This window comes from Mobula birostris, chromosome 27, assembly GCF_030028105.1.
Source record: "Mobula birostris isolate sMobBir1 chromosome 27, sMobBir1.hap1, whole genome shotgun sequence".
NCBI classification, from domain to species: Eukaryota; Metazoa; Chordata; class Chondrichthyes; order Myliobatiformes; family Myliobatidae; genus Mobula; species Mobula birostris.
This window is the reverse complement of record NC_092396.1, coordinates 7023237-7047279: the sequence shown is the minus strand read 5'-3', so window position 1 is coordinate 7047279 and position 24043 is coordinate 7023237. Positions and strand designations below refer to the sequence as shown.

The following is a 24043-nucleotide window of genomic DNA, read 5'->3' as shown; positions in this document are numbered from 1 at the left end:
TTAGTTCTCTTGAAATGAATGCCAATTCTCATCTAAGCTAGCAAGCTCTGGAAAGGAAAGAAGAGTTGAGATGCAAAGGAAGTTTGTAGGGGCAGAGCAACCGAGGCAAAGTGGGTGATTGAGTGGTGACCAGGAAGAGGCTATATGAAGGGAAGGTTTAGACCCATCTCAGAGTAGGAAAAATGGTCAGCACAATATTGTGGGATGAAGGGTTTGTACTGTTCTGTGTTCTTTATATTCATTTACATCTCCAACTCCTCTTCCACCTGGGGACACAGTGCCGGGGTCTCCTGTCCAGCTCATTATCCAAAGCAAACAGTGTCCTCCGCAAGCCCCACGCCACCAAACAGTGCCACGGAGCTCACCCCCCAACCCACCACATTACCCTTCCTCCATCTGTACCTGCATTCCATGAGACGTCGAGTCTCCGAAGGACTGAGCACATGGTCCCACATGTTGAGAGCGGTTACCTCTCCCACAAAAGCATCAGAGTACATGCCCTCAATGCCATCCTGGTCTCTCCCCATGATCAGGGATCCGCCTGCTTTAATAATGTATCCTTTCTTCACGTGTCTGGCCCGGGCTGCTAGCCCGTTGTTCCACATTTCCACCGCTCCCGTCTGAGAAGTCCACGTTGTGCAGTAGTGCACCCACTCATTTGTCTGGAAGTTCAAAGGCACGTTCACAAACTGGCCTCCAATCCACAGCCCCCAGTCGAGGCCCACAGAAAGAACGAGTTCGTTGTCGCTCTCCCTTGTTGCGTATGACAGGAGGATCCGCGGCAGGGAATCCCTCATTCTGATCCACAAGCACATTGTAAATGAAGTAAGGTTCATGCTGCGAAGGGTTTGAATTTCCACATAACTCGCAAGGCTTTCCTTGGAGAAGTGAAAAGCAGGATACGAAGACAACTCACTGCCTTTGAAATCAATTTAAAAAAGAGATGTCAATGGCCATTATATTCAACTTCTAAAGTATCTCCTAGCCTCTAATGTTAAACAATGCACACCAAATGCTGGAGGACCTCAGCGAGTCGGGCAGCATCTATCGGGGTGGGTGCAAAGATTGAACCTGGGTGACTGGTACTGTAAAGCGTTGTGCTAACCATTACATTACCGTGCCACCCCCATCTTCAAGATATGTTCTGATATCCTGACGAAGGGCCTAATGATGTTGGCCGTTAACTCCCCTCCATAGATGCTGCCTGACTTGCTGAGTTCCTCCAGCATTTTGTGTGGGCTGCTCAAGATTTAGGGCATCTGCAGAATCTCGTGTGCTTATTATTTAAAATGTTATTGTTTGCCAGTTGAAGTGGAATGATATTTGGAAACTGCAGACATCCCAAAATATTGGAGCAAAAATGAAGATACTGTACTGGAGTCACTCAGCAGGTCTGGAACGATGAAGGGTCTCAACTAGAGACATCAACTGTCCATTTCCCTCCACAGAGGCTGCCCGACCTGCTGAGTTCCTGCAGCAGATTTGTTTTTTGTTCCAGATTCCAGCATCTGCAGATTCTTGTGTCTCCATCTCAAAACACTGGAGAGATAGACTGGGAAGAACCTTCAAACCTGTTACCAGGATTAGTGAACCAATGGCAGTGTCCTCTCCAAGGCCAGTATCTCCTTCACTGAGGTCCTCATGACTCACAACTGGCTCTGATCGGAAAGTCATGTCCTTCACAGCCCCAGCGCGATGTTCCCAAAATAGACACTGTATTCTGAATTCCATCATGGCAAAAGATTGTGAAGTGGACAGCACAAAGGCTGGAGGATATCCTCAAAACCATTTGAGAAAGAGGTGCATCTCCACTGTCTGGGTCTTGTGATCTCTCAAAATAGAAAAGGAACATTCAGTGTGTCAGTCAGAAATGAGAGTATGCCCCTGGGACATGCAAGTGGCTGAAAGAGTGACATAAACCCTAAACTGTCCATCTGCCAGTCTTGACAAGAACCTTAGCCCAACCTGCTAAAGAGTCTCGAGGTTAAGGTAAGTCAAGTCAAAGTCAAAACAAATTTTTTATCGAAGTGTATATACACACAGTCGTTGCTTAATTAGGTACACCAGCTCATGAATGCAAATATCTAATCAGCCTATCAGGGGTTCCTGGGTTTTCCCTCTGATGGGCTGGGCTATATCCACACTTTTCTGTATGACTGTTTCTAGGCATTGGTGGTTCCATATCAGGCTGTGAAGCAAACAGTTTGTCTGCAGGGAGCACAATAGCCTTGGCGCCCACCTCAAGACCCACAGACTGGAGTAGAAACAGAACCTTCTTATTAGGAATGGACAGCTTAATGAGATGAAAATGAAATACTGAATAATTGACAGCTATCTTGCTTCAAGCACTGTGGTCGGTTGTTTGTTGGTGCTGCGGACGGGTAAAGTGAGTAAGGCTCTGCTGCCATCTCTTGGAGGAGATGAGGAATTGCATTGTGTTAACTTGGAGACCCGCGACTACAGATGCTGGAAATCTGGAGCACAGGCACACATACACATACATCAGGCAGCATCTGTGATTGGATGACCAGTCAGAAGACCATCAGGTCAATTTTGGGGTCTGGTTTCAGATTTCATCTCCTGAAGCCAAGTCACCTGTCTCCACTTCATAGGAACCCCACCGCAGCAAGGGGTCAAATACTCTGGGACCAAGGACATGTCACAAAAGGCAAATAGACATAGGTCACACATAAAAGTTGCTGGTGAATGCAGCAGGCCAGGCAGCATCTGTAGGAAGAGGTACAGTCGACGTTTCAGGCCGAGACCCTTCGTCAGGACTAACTGAAGGAAGAGTGAGTAAGGGATTTGAAAGTTGGAGGGGGAGGGGGAGATCCAAAATGATAGGAGAAGACAGGAGGAGGAGGGATGGAGCCAAGAGCTGGACAGGTGATAAGCAAAAGGGATACGAGAGGATCATGGGACAGGAGGTCCCGGAAGAAAGACAACGGGGGGGGGGGGACCCAGAGGATGGGCAAGAGGTATATTCAGAGGGACAGAGGGAGAAAAAGGAGAGTGAAAGAAAGAATGTGTGCATAAAAATAAGTAACAGATAGGGTACGAGGGGGAGGTGGGGCCTTAGCGGAAGTTAGAGAAGTCGATGTTCATGCCATCAGGTTGGAGGCTACCCAGACGGAATATAAGGTGTTGTTCCTCCAACCTGAGTGTGGCTTCATCTTTACAATAGAGGAGGCCGTGGGTAGACATGTCAGAATGGGAATGGGATGTGGAATTAAAATGTGTGGCCACTGGGAGATCCTGCTTTCTCTGGCGGACAGTAGACATAGGTCAGACTGGGCACAATCCTATTGTGGCAGATTGTTATGCATATTTTAGCTGCCATGTTCACAGCGACAGTAATAATTCTGTGTTGTTATTCCTACCTGATTCTGAAGTTTGCAATTTATTCAAAATTCCTTCAATTCTATCCAACTTCCTTTGAAGAGTATCAAGGTGGCAAGAACCTATTAGTGACAACAGTAAGTCATCGTGTCAATGGGATTATGAGGCACAGGGCTAAAATATGCATTCCTTGTGCTAAGGTGTTATACCTTTCTCCTGGAAAGGTTGAAATGAAGCTTCCACAATTCTGTCGTTGATTGGCTGTGCGTGCCGATAATCGTTCCGCAGGGTTTTGTTCTCCCAGTCCATCACAGAGTTTTCTAATAATCGGATCTCGGGGAAAAATATCAGAAGAAAAGTTAACTTATGAAGTGTAGTGAATGCAACAAGAGCACACAGATTCCCTGTGCTTGGACTCAGTGGAGTTTAGTAGAATAAAACCCAGCTCATACCATGTTTGCAACACACACACAAAATGCAGGGGGAACTCAGCAGGTCAGGCAGCAGCAATGGAAAAGAAGAAACAGTTGACACTTCAGGCCGAGCTACTTCATCAAGGCTGGAAAGAAAGAGGAGAAGTCAGAGTAAGAAGGTGGGGGAAGGGGAGGAAGAAGTACTAGGTGATAGGTGATAGGTGAAACCAGGAGAGGAGGAGGAGGTGAAGTAAAGAACTGGGAAGTTGATTGGTGAAGGAGATAAAGGGCTGGAGAAGGAACCATCTGATACGAGAGGAGAGAAGACCATGGAAGAAAGGGAAGGAGGACGAGCACCAGGGGGAGGTGATGGGCAGGTAAGGGTACAAGGTGAGAGAGGGAAAAAGGAATGGGAAATGATGAAGGGGGGAACAATTACCAGAAGTTCAAGAAATTGATGTTCATGCCATCAGGTTGGAGGCTACCCAAACGGAATATAAGGTGTTGCTTCTCTAACCTGAGCATGACCTCATCGCAGCAGTAGAGGAGGCCACGGACTGGAAGATTTAGCGTATTACATATTTCACTGTATGCTTTGATGTACATGTGATAGATAAATTAATCTGAATCGGAATCTGAGGGACGGCTTTTCTGCCAAGAGGGTGTTCATATTTGGAATGAAGTGGTTGACCAGTTGCCTGAAGAGCCTGTTTCTGTCCTGTGTTAGTCTATATTTCCAGGACTGTCTTTCATTCTTCTAAACCCTGGCAGGGACAGGCCTAGTCTACTCAACCTCCCCAGATAAGCAAATTATTTCATCCTAGTAACCAGTCCAATGAATATTTATTGTACATCCTATTTGTTCCTATCTTTATAGATATTAGACTGACCTTTATAAAAACATAATTGGGATCATCTTTACCTGATTAGAGGAGAGCACAATTGGTGTGTCAAAGATTGTCCAGATTATAGACTCAAAACAAGGTGGGGTTGTCAGAGACCCTTTGTATCTGTAGAAGTTGGAGAGGTTATCGGGTAGCATTGTGCTGATGTCAAATGGTTGCATTTCTGTAAACTGGCCTGAAAAGGAAAGAGAAAGTTGCAGATAATCTGAATAAAATATAGAACATAGAACAGTCCAGCACAGTAAAGGCCCTTTGGCCCACAATGTTGTGCTAACCTACTCTAAGATCCATCGATCCATCCCTTTCTACAGAGCCTTCCATCTTTCTATTATCTAACATCATCATCATTATGTGCCATGTCGTACGACATGGGTGATCATGGTCTATCCATAACCATAATTATTCTTGGCAAATTTTTCTACAGAAGTGGTTTGCCATTGCCTTCTTCTGGGCAATGCCTTAACAAGAAGGGTGACCCCGGCCATTATCAATACTCTCCAGAGATTTTCTGCCTGGCGTCAGTGGACATATAATCAGGAGTTGTGATCTGCACCAGCTGCTCCTACGACCATCCATCCCCTGCTCCCATGGCTTCACGTGACCCTGATCAGGGAGGGTGGGTGCTAAAGGAGGTGCTACATCTTTTCCAAGGGTGACCTGAAGGCAAGCAGAGGGATGGAGCACCTTACACCTCCTTTGTTAGAGATGTATCTCCACCCCAAAGCCCAGCTAGGTCCTCTACGTTTATTTTAAATAGAAGTGAAGACAATGTACCTGAATAACGGATTTTACTCAAGCTGGAGATAAAGTCACTGTAGTATGTGTTTTCCAAATGTCCATCCTGGAAAATAGCCATGGAGTAAACAGTCATAAAACCACAATAAAACATCTCTCCACCATCAGCTCGTGAGTATATGAATATATTGTAGCTTCCCAACATGACTGGTTGGTTTTCTGACTAGTTTCATCACCATCTGGTATAACATACTGTATGAGGAGCCTTTGATGGCTTTGGGCCTGTACTTGATAGACTTCTGAAGAATGAGAGGGAATAGAATCACAGTGTCATGGTGTCATTGAGCACAACAATGCAGAACCGGCCCTTCAGCCCATCTAGTCTGTGCCAAAATATTATTCTGCTGATCCCATCAGTCTGCACCTGGAGTCTCATTGAAGCCCACTGGATTCTGAAACGCCTAGACAGAGTAGACGTGGAGAGGATATTTCCATCAGAAGAAGAATCTTGTATCATTTATATCATTTCTTAATGCATGCATTTCTAAATGACAATAAATGAGGACTGAGTGTCTTCATAATCTAATCTTGGATCTGAGGGCACATCAGCCTCATCATTATATGACATGTTGTATGACATAGGCAATCATGGTCTATCCATCACCATATTGTTCTTGGCAAATTTTTGTGCAGAAGTGGTTTAGTGCTGGCTTCTTCTGGGCAGTGTCTTTACAAGACGGGTGACCCCAGCCATTATCAATACTCTTCAGAGACTGTCTGCCTGGTGTCAGTGGTCGCATAACCAGGACTTATATGTACCAGCTGCTCATACGACCATCCACCACCTGCTCCCACGGCTTTAAGTGACCCCGATCGGGGGGCTAAGCAGGTGCTACAGATTACCCAAGGGTGACCTGCAGGTTAGTGGAGAAAAGATTCTCCTTCAGTAGAGACATATCTCCACCTCGCCACCCAAGCCTTAGTATAAAGAGATGTCCCTTTAAAACCGAGATGGAGAAGAATTTCTTCAGCCAGACAAAGGTGAATCTGTGAAATTTGCTGCCACAGAGGTGAAGCCATTGGGTGTGTTTAAAGCAGAGATTGATGGATTCCTGCTTGGTAAAGGAGTACAGGGTTCAGGAAGGAGGTGGGAGAATACAGTTGAGAAAAACAAATCAGCCATGATTGAATGGTGGAGCGGAGTTGATGTTTATTTTATTGTTTCTTCGTTTTTGGCTTAACCCCAACCTCATTTATTGTTGGTTTGTTTGAACTGTTGCTTTCTTAATTATTCAGCTTGCCTTCTTTTTCTCGCAGATTAACTTCAAGTCTTTCAATTCATCTATCAGCCACAGTTTGTAATCTACTGGGGTTTGTATGGAATCAGAGCATTGAAGACCTTGCTGGAACAAGGATCTTTGCCAAGATTACTGGGGAACAGGCATTTTATTAAAGAAATAGGACACCTGATATGACAGAGCAATGTTCATCGGCATAGCACCTTTTGGCATAGCAGCAATTGGAAGGTATGAAAGATTCAGTCAATGCCCATGAACGGAAAAGCCTACAAAACTTAGCGGATTCTGCCCAGTCCCATCGCAGGAAAGACCCTCCCCATCAATGGGCACATCTACAAGGACCCCCACCATCCAGGCCATGCTCTCTTCACCGCAGCCATCATGAAGGAGGCACAAGAGCCTTGGGTCCCACACCACCAGGTTCAGGAACGGTTATTACCTCTCAACCACTAGGATTTTGAACCAGTGTGGATAACGTCACTTACCTGAGCAACTCACCTGATTCCACAACCTATGGATTCACTTTCAAGGTAAATGCTCGCAATGTTGTTATTGATTTATTTATTTATTAGATTTGCAGTTTGTCCTCTTTTGCATATTGATTGTGTGTAGTTTTTATTGATTCTATTGTATTTCTCTGTTCTACTGTAAATGCCCCCAAGAAAATGAATCTCCGGGTATCTCCTGTACCTAATCATGCGGCCATGGAGTGTATGTTCACGATCTTCTGCTGCTGTAGCCCATCCACTTCAAGGTTCAGAGATGCTCTTCTGCACACCACTGTTGTAACGTGTGATTATCTGAGTTACTGTCGCCTTCCTTCAGCTTGATCCAGTCAGGCCATTCTCCTCTGACCTCTCTCACTAACGAGGCATATTTGTCCACAGAACTGCCGATCACTGGTGTTTTTTGTGTTTTTGCACCATTCTCTGTAAACTCCAGAGACTGTTGTGCATGAAAATCCCAGGAGATCAGCAGTTTCTGAGATACTCAAACCACCCCATCTGACACCAACAATCATTCCATGGTCAAAGTCACTGAGATCACATTTCTTCCCCATTCTGATGTTTGTTCTGAACAACAACTGAACCTCTTGACCATGTCTGCATGTTTTTATGCAGTGAGTTGCTTCACATGATTAGATATTTGCATTAACAAGGTGTACAGGTGTACGTAATAACATGGCCATTGAGTATATACATACTTCAATAATAAATTGACTTTGAACTTTGAACTTTTGATTTTACAAAAGCTACAAGGCAATAACTTAACATAGGTCCACATAGATGCATAAAATAAAATGTCCAAACATTTTACTCCGAGATAGATTTAAAGGAGCATCTTATGAAGCAAAGTAAGAGACAGAGTGTTTGGAGTAATAGAATCATAGAGTACCACGCCTCAGAAACAGGGCTTCAGTCCATCTAGTCCATCTGGTTGTAGTCCCACCCTACCTCAGTGGAAAAAGCCTGCTTGCATTTACCCTATCTATGCCCCTCATAATTTTATATACCTCTATCAAATCTCCTCTCAATCTTCTACACTCAAAAGAATACAGTTCTAACCTATTCAATCTATCCTTTATAACTCTGGTCCTCCAGAGCTGGCAACATCCTTGTAAATTTTCTTTGCACTCTTTCAACCTTGTTTACATCTTTCCTTTAGGTAGGTGACCAAAACTGCACACACACTCTGAATTAGGTCTCACCAACATTTTGTACAACTTCAACATAACATCCCATCTTCTGTACTCAATACATTGATTTATGAAAGCCAATGTGTAACCCCTTTACGACCCTTTTTTTTCTGTGATGCCACTTTCAATGAATCATGTACCTGTATTCCCAGATCCCTTTGTTCCACCACACTCCTCAGTGCCCTACCGTTCACTGTGTAAGATCTACCCTGGTTGGTTTTACCAAAGTGCAAAACCTTGCACTTGTCTGCCTTAAATTCCATCTGCCATTTTTCAGCCCATTTTTCCAATTCTTTGCATTCTTTTAAGCTTATTGATATCTTTCCTGTAGGAAGGTGAGGGGGGGGCAATTCCAGAGTTTTGGAGCTCCAATGTGGAAAGGGCAAGGATGAGGAAAGAAATTTTAAGATAGGGGATGGGCCAGAGCTTGCGAAAGGTGGAATTTCCTCAGAAACTTTTCAGAAGGAGAAACTGTGGAGATGAGGTAAAGAGGGACAACAGAATGAGCTAAAAATGGAGAGAATTTGTGGATGAGTGAGATGGGGGGGGTCAGCAAACTGCCAGTTGAATTTTGCATTGAAAACATACAATTCTTCTGCTGAAGTGGAGATTTTGCTGTGAATCATCGAACAGGATGCAAGTCTCTTTAAATGAGAAAACGAGACAAGATTAGTCTATAAGGCCATAAAATATATGAGCAGAATTAGCCCACTCAGCCCATCGAGTCTGATCTGCCATTCCATCATTGCTGATTTACTATCCCTCTCAACCCCATTGTCCTGTCTTCTCCCCGTAACCTTTGACACCCTGACTGATCAAGAACTTATCAACCTCCGCTTTAAGTACACCCAACAACTTGGCTTTCATAGCCAACTGTGGCAATGAATTCCACAGATTCATTACCCCCTAAAGAAATTTCTCCTCATCTCTGTTCTAAAGGGACGTGCTTGTATTCTGAGACCACGAGACACAGGAGTAGGATTGGGCCATTCAGCCTTCTCCCTGTAACCTTAAACACCCACACTAATCAAGAACCTGTCAACTTTAAATATAGCCAATGACTTGGCCTCCACAGCCGTCTGTGGCAATGAATTCCACAGATTCACCACCCTCTACAGAAATTCCTCCTTATCTCTGTTCTAAATGGATGTCCCTCTATTTTGAGACTGTGCCCTCTGGTCCTAGAATCTCACACCATAGGAAACATCCTCTCAACATACACTCTGCCTGGGCCTTTCAATATTTGATAGGTTTCAATTAGCTTTATCTGCCACATGTACATCGAAGCATACAATGAAATGCGTCATTTGCATCAAATCAAATAGCAAGGATTGTGCTGGGGGCAGCCCACAAGTGTCACCGTGCTTCTGGTGTCAACATAGTATGTCCACAACCTACCAACACTAACCCTTTAAAGTTCCTTCCTCTCACACAAAACCTCCAGCTTTTTGTTTTTGATACACCTACCATGAGAAAAAGATTTCAAATACCTGCCTTAACACCTCAACATGTTTTTACATTTTACATGGTAAAATAATGGGTTTTCCAGTCAATTTGTTGAGGTTAAAGGGAGCAGGAAATATACAAATACAGTGGACCCTGGGCATGGCCACAAATCTTTTACTTTATTTTTATTTATTTTTATTGTGATACAGCCCAGAACAGGCCCTTCTTATCTGCTGACCACGCCGCCCAGCAATCCCCTGATTTGATCCCAGCCTAATCACGGGACAATTTACAATGACCAATTAACTAACCAACCGGTACATTTTTGTACTGTGGGAAGAAATTGGAGCACCCGGAGGAAACCCATGTGATCACAGGGAGAGCACACAAACTCTTTATAACAGCTGCAGGAATTGGACCCCACCGGTGATGGCTGGTTCTGAAAAGCCATCGCAGTAACCTCTATGCTACTGTGCCACAGTTCCTTATATTTCTGACTGTAGTTCACAGTTTTTATTTTTATTATTATGTATTGCATTGTACTGCTGTCACATAACAACAAATTTCACAACGCATGCTGGTGATATTAAACCTGATTGATTCCGGCTTTGAATGTAAATTTCCCTTTGTTTGATTATTTGGTACCTTTCTCTGTGGTTCATCTGTTTGAAGTGGATTGAAAAGAAACTCAGCCACTCAACCGTGCAATACCTCTTTCACTTGATTGCTACTTTAGAGTAAAAATAACACATTTCTAATTGACAGCTGATTCAGATAAAGAAAGGTGTAATGAACCCCTCCAATTCAGAAGTAAAAATCCAGCTCAGACCGCACTTGGAGGATTGTGAGTAGTATTGCGCCCCTTATCTTAAGAAAGAATGTTCTGGCATTGGAGAGGGTCCAGTGGAGGCTCACATGAATGGTTCTGGGAATGAAGGGGTTAATAGATGAGGCATGCTTGATGACTCTGGAACTGTACTGACAGAAGATCAGAAGAATGAGGAGGATCTCATTGAATATTGAAATACCTAGATGGAACAGATGTGGAGAGGATATTTCCTCTGAGTCTAGGACCAGAGGGCAAGGCCTCAGAGTAGAAGGGCATCCCTTCAGAACAGGGGTCCCTAACTTGGGGTACACAGGCCCCTCGGTTAAGGGTACACGTCCATGGCATAAAAAAGGTTGGGAACCCCTGCTTCAGAACAAAGGTGTGGAGGAATTTATTCAGCCAGAGGATGGTAAATCCATGGAATTCATTGCCACCAACAGCTACGGTGGCCAAGTAATTGGGTCCTCGATAGAGTGGATGTGGAAAGGGTGTTTTCTACAGTGGTGGAGTCTAGGACCAGGGGATACAGCCTCCAAATAGTGGGACATTCATTTAGAATGGAGATGAAGAGGACTTTCTTTAACCAGCAAGTGGTGAATCTGTGGAATTCGTTGCCACAGGCTGCTGTAAAGGCCAGATAATTGAGTATATTTAAGGCAAAGGTTAATAGATTCCTGATTAGTCAGGCCATGAAGGGATACGGGGAGAAGGCAGAAGACTGGGACTGAGAGGGAATTGATCACCATGATGAAATAGTGAGGAGACTCAATGGACCAAATGGCCTAATTCTGCTCCTATATCTTATGGTCTAAAATAGACATTAATAGGTTCTTGATTAGAAAGGGCATCAAAGATTATGGGGAGAATGGGGTTGAGAGGGGTAATAAATCAGACATGATGGAATGACGGAGCAGACTCGATGGGCCGAATGGCCTAGTTCTGCTCCTATATCATAGCCTTATGGTCTCAGCACGGCATAAGCATAAGACGTTCTGCAGCTGCTAGAAATCTTGAGCAACACACACACAACATGCAGGAGGAACTCAGCTGGTCAGGCAGCATCTTTGGAGGGGAATAAATTGTCGAAATTTTGAGCCGAGACCCCAGAAGTTGCATAGATGTTGCCTGACCTGCCGAGTTCCTCCAGCATCTGCTGAATTTCTTCTGCATTTTATATGTGCTGCTGCAGTGCAGCTAGGGCCTGTTCTCTCCAAGACTGAGTTCATCGATGCCGTGTCCTCCAGCTGGCACAAAGTAGCCTCCAGCACTTCACAGAAGGAAACCACCTATCATTCACTGATCTAATTTGTGATAGGCCTTGGGGAAAACCAGCCCCAAGATCTGCATGGAGCTGGCCAGGATACGTCTGTAACCCGGCAGTTCCTGAGTACGGCTTTACCACAGCGCACCACACAGTGTGGAGTTGGCCTGAGGTCGCCCGTGGAGTCCAACGGGGCAACGTCAGCATCTGCAGGCAGCTCAACTTGCAGTTCAGTCAACCGGCTGGTTCGCCCACAGGTTAACCACGTTCATTGACTGAAATTCACAGAGTAAATCAGCTGCTGGGAGAGAAGTGAAGCCTAATGAAGTGAATTTAAAAGTTCACTGTTGCTTTTAGCGGTGTGTGTGTGAAATGTATATATCTGGATCTCGGTATATGTGTGTGGGTAGGTGTCTGTGTGGGTGTGCGGGTAGGTGTCTCTGTGGGTGTGTGGGTGGCTGTCTGGGTATGTGGGTAGGTGTCTGTGTGGGAGTGCGGGTTGTCTGCGTGGGTATGCGGGTGGGTGTCTGTGTGTATAGGTGTGCCCAGGAGTGTGGGTAGGTGGGTAGGGGTGGGTGTGTGTGTGTGTGTGTGTGTGTGTGTGTGTCTTTGTGGGTGCAGTGCATGTCTATGACTTATGCCATCCTTATTTCCCATCCACACTAATCCCACTTGCCCAGATTAGGACTTCATCCTTCTTTTCCCTGCCAGTGTTTTGTCTAAATGTTCCCTAAATGTAGCGATTATATCTGATTGCAGCACATTCCAGATATCGGTGACTCTCTGTTAAAAATCTTTCACCCTCAATTCTCCCTTAAAGGTCAATCATACCCACAAGAGATTCTGCAGATGCTGGAAATCCAGAGTAACACACACAAACTGCTGGAGCAACTCGGCAGGTCAGGCAGCATCTATGGAGAGGAATAAAGACTTGACTTTTCAGGCCGAGACTCTTCATCGGGAATCCAGAGATTTGTGTGTGTTACCCCTTAAAGTTCCTTCCTCTCACCTTAAACTTCTGGCTTTTTGTTTTTGATACACCTACCATCAGAAAAATATTACAAATATTTGCTTTAATACCTCAACATGTTTTTATTTCAGGTTTATACATTTTACATGGTAAAATAATGGGTTTCCAGTGAATTTGTTGAGGTTAAAGGGAGCCAGAAATATACAAACTCAGTGGACCCTGAGCTGGCCACAAATCTTTTATTTAATCTTTATTTATTTATTGTGGTACAGCCCAGAACAGGCTCTTCCAGCCCTTTTGAGCTATGCAGCCACCCAGCAATCCTCTGATTTCATCCCAGCCTAATCATGGGATAATTTTCAATGACCAATTAACCTACTAACCTGTACGTCTTTGGATTTTGGGAGGAAACTGGAGCACCCAGAGGAAACCCCTGCGGTCTCGGGTTAGAACGTACAAGCTCCTTACAGGCAGTGCCGGGGATTTAATCCAGGCTGTCAATACTGTAGGGTGTTGTGCTAACGGCTAAACTACCATGCCTCCCCAAATCCTAACACCATGAGTGGAGTTACCCATGTTTCAGATCCATCTCCAACAGTATACATTAATGATCTGGATGATGGGGTGGTAAATTGGATGAGTAAGTATGCAGATGATACTAAGACAGGTGGAGTTGTGGATAATGAAGTAGGTTTTCAAAGCTTGCAGAGAGATTTAGGCCAGTTAGAAGAGTGGGCTGAAAGATGGCAGATGGAGTTTAATGCTGATAAATGTGAGGTGCTACATCTTGGTAGGACTAATCAAAATAGGACATACATGGTAAATGGTAGGGCATTGAAGAATGCAGTAGAACAGAGGGATCTAGGAATAATGGTGCATAGTTCCCTGAAGGTGGAATCTCATGTGGATAGGGTGGTGAAGAAAGCTTTTGGTATGCTGACCTTTATAAATCAGAGCATTGAGTATAGGAGATGGGATGTAATGTTAAAATTGTACAAGGCATTGGTAAGGCCAAATTTGGAGTACTGTGTACCGTCCTGGTCACCAAGTTATAGGAAAGATGTCAATAAAATAGAGAGAGTACAGAGAAGATTTACTAGAATGTTACCTGGGTTTCAGCACCTAAGTTACCGAGAAAGGTTGAACAAGTTAGGTCTTTATTCTTTGGAGCATAGAAGGTTCAGGGGAGACTTAATAGAGGTATTTAAAATTTAATAGAGGCTTTTTCCATTGAGAGTAGAAGAGATTCAAACAAGAGGACATGAGTTGAGAGTTAGGGGGCAAAAGTTTACGAGTAACATGAAGGAGAACTTCTTTACTCACAGAGTGGTAGCTGTGTGGAATGAGCTTCCAGCAGAAGTGGTAGAGGCAAGTGTGATATTGTCATTTAAAGTAAAATTGGACAACAATATGGACAAGAAAGGAATGGAGGGTTATGGGCTGAGTGCAGGTCGGTGGGACTAGGTGAAAGTAAGCGTTCGGCATGGATTGGAAGGGCCAAGATGGCCTGTTTCCATGCTGTAATTGTTATATGGTTTATATGGTTATATAGTTTATAGTACACTGGCCCGCATTTTCAAGATTCAAGTTTACTGTATACAGTGAGGCATGCAGCGAAATGCATCATTTGCGTCAACAACCAACACACCTGAGGGTATGCTGGGGGCTGCCCGCAAGCATCGCAACACCTTCCAGCACCAACATGGAATACCCATAATGCTCAGCAGAACAACCCAGAACATAACAGACAACAGCACAACAAGCCCCGTTTCCCCCCTCACACCCACGCACATTCTGGATAACAAACATAGCTCTGGTCACGAATCCCGGACCACCACCTTATGTTCTAGACCAATGAGTGAGCCATATGCCAAGCCATCAGAACATCCAATCAGATGCCAGATTATCAGAATTTCACGGTAATTTTTCTTCCTCAGGGAATGGGAGTCATTATGGCTGTGGTTGATAGATTTTGGACTGAAAGAAAACAAAAGATAAGAAGATGCAAGGGACCGCAAAAGCTGTAATCTGGAGTGAAAACAAACTGCTGGGGGAGCTCAGCAGGTCAGGCAGCATCTAGGGTGGCCAATATTTCAGGGAATAGAGCAAGGGTCCATGAGGAGTGTACTGCACAAGACTGAAATAAGCTGCAGAAAGTTGTAAACTCTTTCAGCTCCATCACTGGCATTATCCTCCCCAACGTCCAGGACATCTTCAAGGAGGTAGCATCTATCACCCCCATCACCCAGAACATGCCCTCTTCTCATTGCTGCCATCAGGGAGGAGGTACAGGAGCCTAAAGGCACACGCACAACAATTCAGGAACAGTTTCTTCCGCTCTGCCATCAGGTTTTTAGATTATGAAGACACGTAGTCCCCTTTTATTGTCATTTAGTAATGCATGCATTAAGAAATGATACATTATTTCCTCCGGTGTGATATCACAAAACACAGGACAAACCAAGGCTGAAAAAACTGACAAAACCACATAATTATAACATATAGTTACAACAGTGCACAATACCATAACCTTGATGAAGAAAGTCCGTGAGCACAGTAAAGTTCAAAGTTTCTTAAATGTCCCACATCTCACGCAGACGGGAGAGGGAAGAAAAACTCTCCCTGCCATGCCGACCACAATCCAACTCTGAGTCATCCGAAAACTTTGAGCTCTGATCAGCTCTCCGACACCGAGTACTGAGGTTTATGAATGGGCATTGAACCCATGAACACTACCTCATGATTTTTCTTTTCTCTTTTTGCTCTACTTACTTAATTTAGCTTTTTAAATATGTGTGTGTATATATATTCACACATACTACTCGCTGTAATTTACAGTTTTTATTATTATGTATTTCAATGTACTGCTGCCACATAACAACAAATTTCACAACATATGCCAGTGATACTAAACCTGATTCTGATTCTGAAGGGTCAACTATGGTCCTACAGGCTACGTAGACCTTGTGTCTTGCTGCAGCGCCTACTATTACATTATCACAATAGCATAGCTTTTCCGGAGGAAACTCATAGGAATGATCCCAGGAATGAAAGGGTTAACCTATGAGGAGTTTTGGATAGCTTTGGCCTATACACACCAGAGTTTAGAAAAATGAGGTGGATCTCATTGAAAACAATTGAATGTTTGAAAATCCTAGATAGAGTGGACATGGAGGTGATGTTTCCTATAGTGGGGGAGTCTAGGACCAGAGGGCACAGCCTCAGAATTGAGGGAGGTCCATTTAGAACAGAGATGAGGAGGGATTACTTTAGCCAGAATCTGTCTTTATGATAGAAGGGAGGGCACAGAATGCACGAAAGTTCAGTCACCACCCAGTGACGCAGACTGAAGTAATTCTGAGGGAGCGCTAGGGTTGGACTGGGGAAGTGGTTGTTGGATTGTCCACCTTCAGAAATTCTTGGCATTCCAGAATGATTCCAATGGACTGGAGTGAGACTAATGTGCCTCCAGTATTTATTCAAGTCAGAAGGGAATAAACAAGAAATTAATCTAACAAATTCCTTTAGCCAGGTGGTGAATCTGTGGAATTCATTGGCACAGGCGGCTAAGGCGGCCATGTCATTGGGTATATTTAAAGCAGGGGTTGATAGGTTCTAAGGTTGTCAAAGGGCACGGAGAGAATGCCCACAGAATGGGGTTGAGACGAATAATAAATCAGCTATGATTGAATGGTGGAACAGACTTAGTGTGCCAAATGGCCTAATTCTGCTCCTACACCTTATGGTCTTGTTGTCCTTGCGTCTTGCTGTGATACCTACTAGTTATGTATCTTTCATTATCTCATCAATGTCGCAGTTGCAAATCAGTTTAATTTCTGATGAAATCTAGAGCCATACCTCATAGAAAAATGCAAGCACAGCCAGTCCATCTGGTTTAGTAGAAGCTTCAGAGAAACTGCTGTATTTGTCCGAATTGTAATGAACAATGTGCAACTGGAAAACAAAATGTGAAGCAATGGTTTTAGCCTAGTATTGTCCAGGCTGTATGATAGCTTGGCATCTACAGTCGACCACACCAAGTCTGGTACGAAAACAAAACATGCTGGAACACAAAGAAAAAATGTTGGAAATCTTCAACAGATCAGGGAGCAAAGAGGAAGGGGCAGAGTTAATGCTTTGGGTCGACAAATTTTCATCAGAAGAGGAACATGTTTTGGAGGGAACCAGGTTTTAAGGTGATGTGAAATGGAGAGAGGAAAGAAAAGAACAACCACAAAGGAGTGTGAGAGGCCACTAGAGACTGAATAAATATCAAAAATGGTTCAGGTACAAGGCTAAGAAATGATGGGACAAGAGTGTATCAAGAGGTGATGCAAATGGGAACTGCAGATTCATTGTCTGGAATTGTAAACCTCAGCATTGAACGTTGACTTTAACATCCTACCTGATATCATGAACAATGATTTCTCCAACTTCTGGTAATTTCTTCCTCCTCCTCCTCCTCTTTTTTTCCATTCCCAATTCTGGCTTCCCTCTTACCCTTTTGTTTCTTCTCACCTGCCCATGCCCTTCGTCTGGTGCCCCTCCACCTTCCCTTTCTCCCATGGTCCACTGTCCTGCCCTATCAGATTCCTGATTCATCAGCCTTTTACCTCTCCTCCCACCTTCCCCTTCACCTGGTCTCACCTATCACTGCCAGCTTGTTCTTCTTCACCAACCCCCCCCCATCTCTTATTCTGGTTTCTCTGCTTTCCTTTCCAGTCCTGATGAGGTCTCTCTGCCCAAAACATTGACTGTTTATTGCTTTCCACAGATGCTGGTCAACCTACAGAGTTCCTTGAGAACTTTGTGTGTGTTTCCATGGAAAGCCTTGTGGTGGCTTGTCAAGGTGCAATTCCTTGAGCTTAGAGTAAGCTTCAGCAAAAGAAATAATCAGTAAACGTCCCCTCAATTGACTCTATGATAGAAGGGAGGTCAAAGAATGTGCTTTAGTTCAATGACGCAGACTAAAGCAATTCTGAGGGGCATTGGGGAGTGGAGTGGGGAAGCTGTTGCAGGATTGTCCACCTTTGGAAATTCTTGGCACTCCAGATTGATGTGAGACTAATGTGCCTCCAGTATTTAATCAAGGCAGAAGAGAATAAACAAGAAATTAATCTAACAAATTCCTTTAGCCAGATGTTGGAGAACTTATGGAATTCATTGCGAAGAAGAGCCATGAAAGCCAAGTCATCGAGTAAATTTACAGTGGAGGTTGATAGGTTCTTGATTAGTAAGGGTGTTCCAAAGGTAGGGAGATAGGGCTGAGGCACAAAATAAATCAGCCATGCTCAATGGGCCGAATGGCCTAATTCTGCTCCTGTCTTTTGGTCAGAAGTGTGAGAAATGTTAGAATCTAGTATAAAAGTGAAGACAAAGCAGTCAGAGTCCGTGCCTGAGGAGAGGAGACCACATTTCAAGCAATGAGTACAGTGTATAAAAGTACAATTTAATCATTGTTTGATGAAGGGTCTTGGCCCAAGACGTCCACTGTTCACTCTTCTCCATAGGTGCTGCCCAACCTGCTGAGTTCCGTCCAGCATTTTGTGAGTGTTGCTTTGGATTTCCAGCATCTGCAGGTTTCCTCCAGTTTATTATCATTTTTGTGCTTGGGAGGAGTGCCTGAGGTTCCGGACAGTTGCTCTGAGTCTCACAGTGAGCCAAGGCTTACTTTGACCTCAGTGACCTGGGACAGTCAAGGCACTGTGATGGGCGAGGGGCGTGAATATTAGAGAAGGAAAGCTGCGGGATTAAGAAGGCCACTGCCTCCTCTCACAGAAAACTTGGGTGACACCTGGAAGCATCACATCTGCCATCCGATTTCTGAATGGACATTGAACCGTTTTTTTAATCACTGTTTTTTTTCTCTATTATTACGTTTTGCAATGTACTGCGGCCATAAAGACAATAAATTTCACGACATATGCCGATGATATTAAGCCTGATTCAGATTCTGACCTGGCGATGTCCCCCAGTGTGTTGTGCAAGTTAGATCCTTTATTGACAAAGTATTCAATACTAAATGTAAAACAAAATCCACTTTATTATATCAGTGGTATTTTTTAATTTCATCATAATCATCTGCAGTGATGCTAAGATTACCTCGGTGCTTTCTCAGTGAGATCAACATGAGCCTACGATCAGCACTGATAATAATTGATTTAATCTGGGGCGCTGATAGAACCTGCATCATCCCAGGGTTGCAAAATACACTAGTTTGTATTAAAGGGACATTACAATCAGTTTTTGTTTCAGAGATACAAGCCCTCCTGGACCAACAAGCCCCCGCCACCCATTTATGACGAATTAACCTCCCTACCGGTACGTCTTTGGACTGTGGGAGGAAATCGGAGCACCCGGTGGAAACCCACACGGTCACAGGGAGAACGTGCAAACTCCTTCCAGACAGCATGGGAATTGAATTTGCGCAGTAATAGTATTATGCTGACGACTTTGCTGCCCTGCTGCAATTCTGCGAACAATAGCCTAACAGGAACCTGAAACAATGTTTATTGGATTCCATCTATTGTTTCGGTATAGCCTAAAGGTATTTTACTATACCTCTGCCACATATCGTATGCCATCAATTGTGTGCTCAGAGCCGCTACTCTCCAGGTCGAGTCCACCCCAGTGAAAGTGCATCTGAACAGCCGTGTAGCGATCCTCCAGCCCTTTGTTGATGGACATCGAGGGAGGCAAGTTTATCGCAACTGTGAAAGCAAATTGCATGAGATTACTGGCTAATATGTGCATTTCTCATGCAAGTATTTTATGAATGGAGGCCGTACCTTATGAGAATAGGTTGAGTGAACTTGGCCTTTTCTCCTTGGAGCGATGGAGGATGAGAGGTGACCTGATAGAGGTGTATAAGATGATGAGAGGCATTGATCGTGTGGATAGCCAGAGGCTTCTTCCCAGGACTGAAATGGCTAACACAACGGGGCATAGTTCTAAGCTGCTTGGAAATAGGTACCGAGGGGATGTCAGGGGTTAAGTTTTTCATACAGAGAGTGGTGGGTGCGTGGAATGCACTGCCAGCAGCGGTGGTGGATGTGGATACCAATAAAGTCTTTTAAGAGCCTCTTAGATACGTACATGGAGCTTAGAAAAATAGAGGGCTATGCGGTAGGGAAATTCTAGGCAGTTTCTAGAGTAGGTTACAGGGTTAGCACAACATTGTGGGCCGAAGGGCCTGTAATGTGCTGTAGATTTCTATGTTCTATGAATGCTCTGCATGTATACATGTCTGTGTATATGTGTACTGTATGTGTGTGTTTTTGTGTGTGAGTATATATATCTGTGTGTATAAATGTGTATGTGTGTATAAAAATGTAAGTGAGTACATGTTTGTTTATTTATGTGTGTATATACGTTTGTATATATAATTGGTGTGTTGGCGGGTGGCCAAGTGGTTAAGGCGTCGGTCTAGTGATCTGAAGGTCGCTAGTCCAAGCCTCAGCTGAGGCAACGTGTTGTGTCCTTCAGCAAGGCACTTAACCACACATTGCTCGGCGACGACACTGGTGCCAAGCTGTGTGGGTCCTAGTGCCCTTCCCTTGGACAACATCGGTAACATGGAGCGGGGAGACTTTCAGCATGGGAACTGCTGCTCTTCCATACAACCTTGCCCAGGCCTGCGCCCTGGAAACCTTCCAAGGTGCAAACCCATGGTCTCATGAGACTAACAGATGCCTATATATATATAATTGTGTATTTAAGTGTCCGTGCGGTGTGTGTCTCAGTGTGCATGTGTTTGTGTGTACATATGTGTATGTGTGCATCTATGTGTCTCTGTGCTTGTGTAACTGTGCATCTGTGTATGTGCATGCAGCTGCACGTGTAAGTTTGTGTGTACGTATGGTATATGTGCATGTTCATGTCTGTGTGATATACGTATGCATGACAGAGCAATACATACCTCAATATCTAGAAAAAAACACTCTTACACTGTAATATATTCATCACTGAAACAATTTAATCAAGCCCATTCATCATATTCCTTATAGTTTCTCTATGATTTCGACCGAAATCTTCTCTGGTGCCATGTCACATCCAACTGTTATCTCCCACCATTTTACATTCACACTCTCACCTGGATATCACCTGCCGGCTCCCGCTGTACCCTCCCCACATCTATACTGGCTTCTGCCTCCTGCCTTTCCAGTCCTGATGAAGGGTCTCAACTTGAAAGGTTGACTGCTCATTTCCCTCCATAGATACCGCCTGACCTGCTGAGTTCCTCCAGAATTTTGTGTGTGTTGCTCTGGTTTCCAGAATCTGCAGAATCTCATGTGTTTGTGATCAAACTTACTCTGTCTTTCTCAACTTTTGACCTGGTTTCCCATGCCATCCACCTTCTGATCCCAACATTCTCCAATGGAGTGAAACCTAACTCCATAAAACATAGGAGCAGAATTAGACCAACAGCCCATCAAGTCTGCTTGGCCATTCAGTCAAGGCTGATTTAAAATCCTCTCAACCCCATTCCCCTGCCTCCCCCGACCCCTCCCTGTAATCTTTGACACCCTGACTAATCAAGAACCTATCAACTTTATTTTTAAATATACCCAATGACTTGGCCTCCACAGCTGCCTGTGGCAATGAATTCCACAGATTCACTACCCTCTGCCTAAAAAAAAAGTCCTCCTAATCTCTGTTCTAAAAGAATGTCTTCTATTCTGTGGCCATGCCCTCTGGTCCCAGACTCCCCCACAAAAGGAATCATCCTCTCCACATCCACTCTGTCTAGGCCTTTCAATATCTGATAGGTTTCAATGAGGTCCCTTCTGATTCTTCTAAACTCCAACGAGTACAGGCCTGGAGCCATCAAACGCTCGTCATACATTAACCCCTTCATTCCTGGGATCATTCAAGTGAACCTCCTTTGGATCCTTAGAAGTGCCAGTACCTCATTTCTTAGATAAAGGGCCCAAAGCTGCTCACGATACTTATATCTCAACCAGTTCCTTTCTATCTCTTGGACCTGAGCAATGATATCATAAGAAATAGCTCCCCTTCCTTCACTGGCATTGTTACCGTGGTGTCACCCAGGGATATATCCCTGGCCTCTTCCTGCTTCTCACATGCAAAATGACCCTTGTATAAATGACTGGAAACACATCAATAGTGTCCATATATAGGTGTATGTATCTCTCTCTCTCTCTCTCTCTCTCTCTCTCTCTCTCTCTCTCTCTCTCTCTCTTTCTCTCTCTCTCTCTCGCAGATTGCTTGTGTGTCCAACCATAAGAGCAGGAATTTATCTGACACAATCATTGGAAGTCTAAGATACAGGGGATTCTGCAGGTGCTGGAAAACATGAGCAACACACACAAAACACTGGAGGAACTTGGCAGGTCAGGCGGGATCTATGAAGGGAAATGGACTTTCTATGTTTCAAGCCGAGACCCCTAATCAGGACTGGTGAAGGGTCACAGCCTGAAACATCAACTGTCAGTAGACTTAAATTCATTGGTGTAAAACATACCAGAGGCTTTATCCTGAGACCAGCATGAAAGTATCATCACATAGAAGGCACAACAATGCCTCTACTTTCTTGGAAGTTTGTGTAGTTTCAGGATGTCACCAAAAACTTTGACAAACTTCTATAGATGCTCAGTAGAGAGTATTCTGACTGGTTGCATCGCAGCCTGGGATGGAAACACCAGTGTCCTAGAATGGAAAAGGTTACAGAGAGTGGTGGATACAGGCCTGTTCATCGCAGGCCAAACCTTCCCCACCGTTGAGTTTACTTACGTGGAACACCACCACAAGAAAGCAGCATCCATCATCAGAGACCCTCACCACCCAGGCCCTGCTCTCCTTTCACAACTACCATCGGGCAGGAGGTATAGAAGCTTTAGGTCCCAACACCAGGTTCAGGAACAGTTTTTACCATCCAACCATCAGTCTACTGAACCAGCACGAATAACTTCACTCACCACTGCTTTGAACTGATTATACAGCCTAACACTCACTTTCTAGGAATCGTTACAACTCATGTTCTCAGTATTACTTTTTATTTGCACAGTCTCTCTACGTTTGCTCATTGGTTGTTTGCCAGTCTTGGTGTGTTGATATACAATTTTTTGAAAAACTCTATAGAATTTCTTTTTATCCTATAAAAATCTGCAAGAAATTGAATCTCAAGGTAGTATGGTAACATACAGTGTATGTACTTCCATAATAAATCTACTTTGAACTTTAGCCCACCTTGTCGATGCCAGCCAAGCGGATCACCTAATTTAGTTCTGTTTGTTTCGCCCATGTCCCTCTGAACCTGGGGTCCATGGACCCCTTGCTTAATGGTTTGGTCCATGGCATAAACAGAGGTTGGGAACCCTGGTCTAAACCTTTCCTCTCCATACACTTATCCAATTATGTTTTAAATGTTAATATTGTACTTGGCTACGAGAAAGCAGATGAAAAGGGATAGATTACATAGACTTATTGGACTGATTTAGACCATAAAACATAGGAGCGGGGTTAGGCCATTCAGCCCATCGGGTCTGTGCTGCCATTCGATCGCAGCTGATTTATTATCCCTATCAACCCCATTCTCCTGCCCTCTCCCCATAACCTTTTGTACCATTACTATTCACAAACCTATCAACTTCTACTTTAAGTATACCCAATGACTTGGCCTCCACAGCCACCTGTGGCAATGAGTTCCACAAATTAAACAAATACATTTTATAAGACATTTAATTTCATTATTATTATTAAGAATGACAGACCTGAATGACCATTATTTAACATCAGGAACATTCCTTGGTGGGGTCCGTCGTATCCGTCTAACTCTAGATTGGGCAGGCTGGGATTATACAGGACCTTTTTCCTCTGAATGTCAATGGGAGACTGGTGCTTGCCAGCACACAATGGATATTTTGAACTCCAATGAGCTTCATTTAAGTCTCCTTCTGGGAAAAAGCAATGAATAACAGACACAAGAAGTTAACAAAGAACATCCCCTGTTAAATTTATCAATTGCACTACCCAGGTAATCTGAGTTTTATACGACCACAAACATTCAGTCAGTGGCCACATATTAGATACACTCCTGTACCTCTTAACTGGCCACTGTCATACAGAATTCTGGATGAACTCAGCAGGTCAGACATGGAAAGGAATAAACAGTCAATGTTTCGGGCCAAG

At 44.0% G+C, this 24043-nt stretch overlaps 1 protein-coding gene across 1 annotated transcript; it reads right to left on the bottom strand.

Moving 5' to 3' along the window:
- Positions 1–302: 302 nt before the first annotated feature.
- ca6 (carbonic anhydrase VI) lies at positions 303–23800 on the bottom strand. The gene is made up of 7 exons (XM_072244758.1): positions 23626–23800; positions 19454–19602; positions 16751–16846; positions 5432–5498; positions 4675–4832; positions 3549–3672; positions 303–919 (listed from the first exon to the last, which is right to left on the bottom strand). Exons 1-7 carry the CDS (start codon positions 23654–23656, stop codon positions 303–305), a joined length of 1242 nt encoding a protein of 413 aa, XP_072100859.1. The 5' UTR covers positions 23657–23800.
- Between the last annotated feature and the right edge of the window lie 243 nt (positions 23801–24043).

Coding starts and splice junctions, on each gene's coding strand:
- ca6 (XM_072244758.1), bottom strand. CDS start 23,656: ATGTTCCTGATGTTAAATAATGGTCATTCAG. Junction 4,833..5,431: donor GAGTAAAATCCGTTATTCAG/GTACATTGTCTT, acceptor TTTCCTTTTCAG/GCCAGTTTACAGAAATGCAA. Junction 3,673..4,674: donor TTGTGCTCTCCTCTAATCAG/GTAAAGATGATC, acceptor TTTTTCCCCGAG/ATCCGATTATTAGAAAACTC.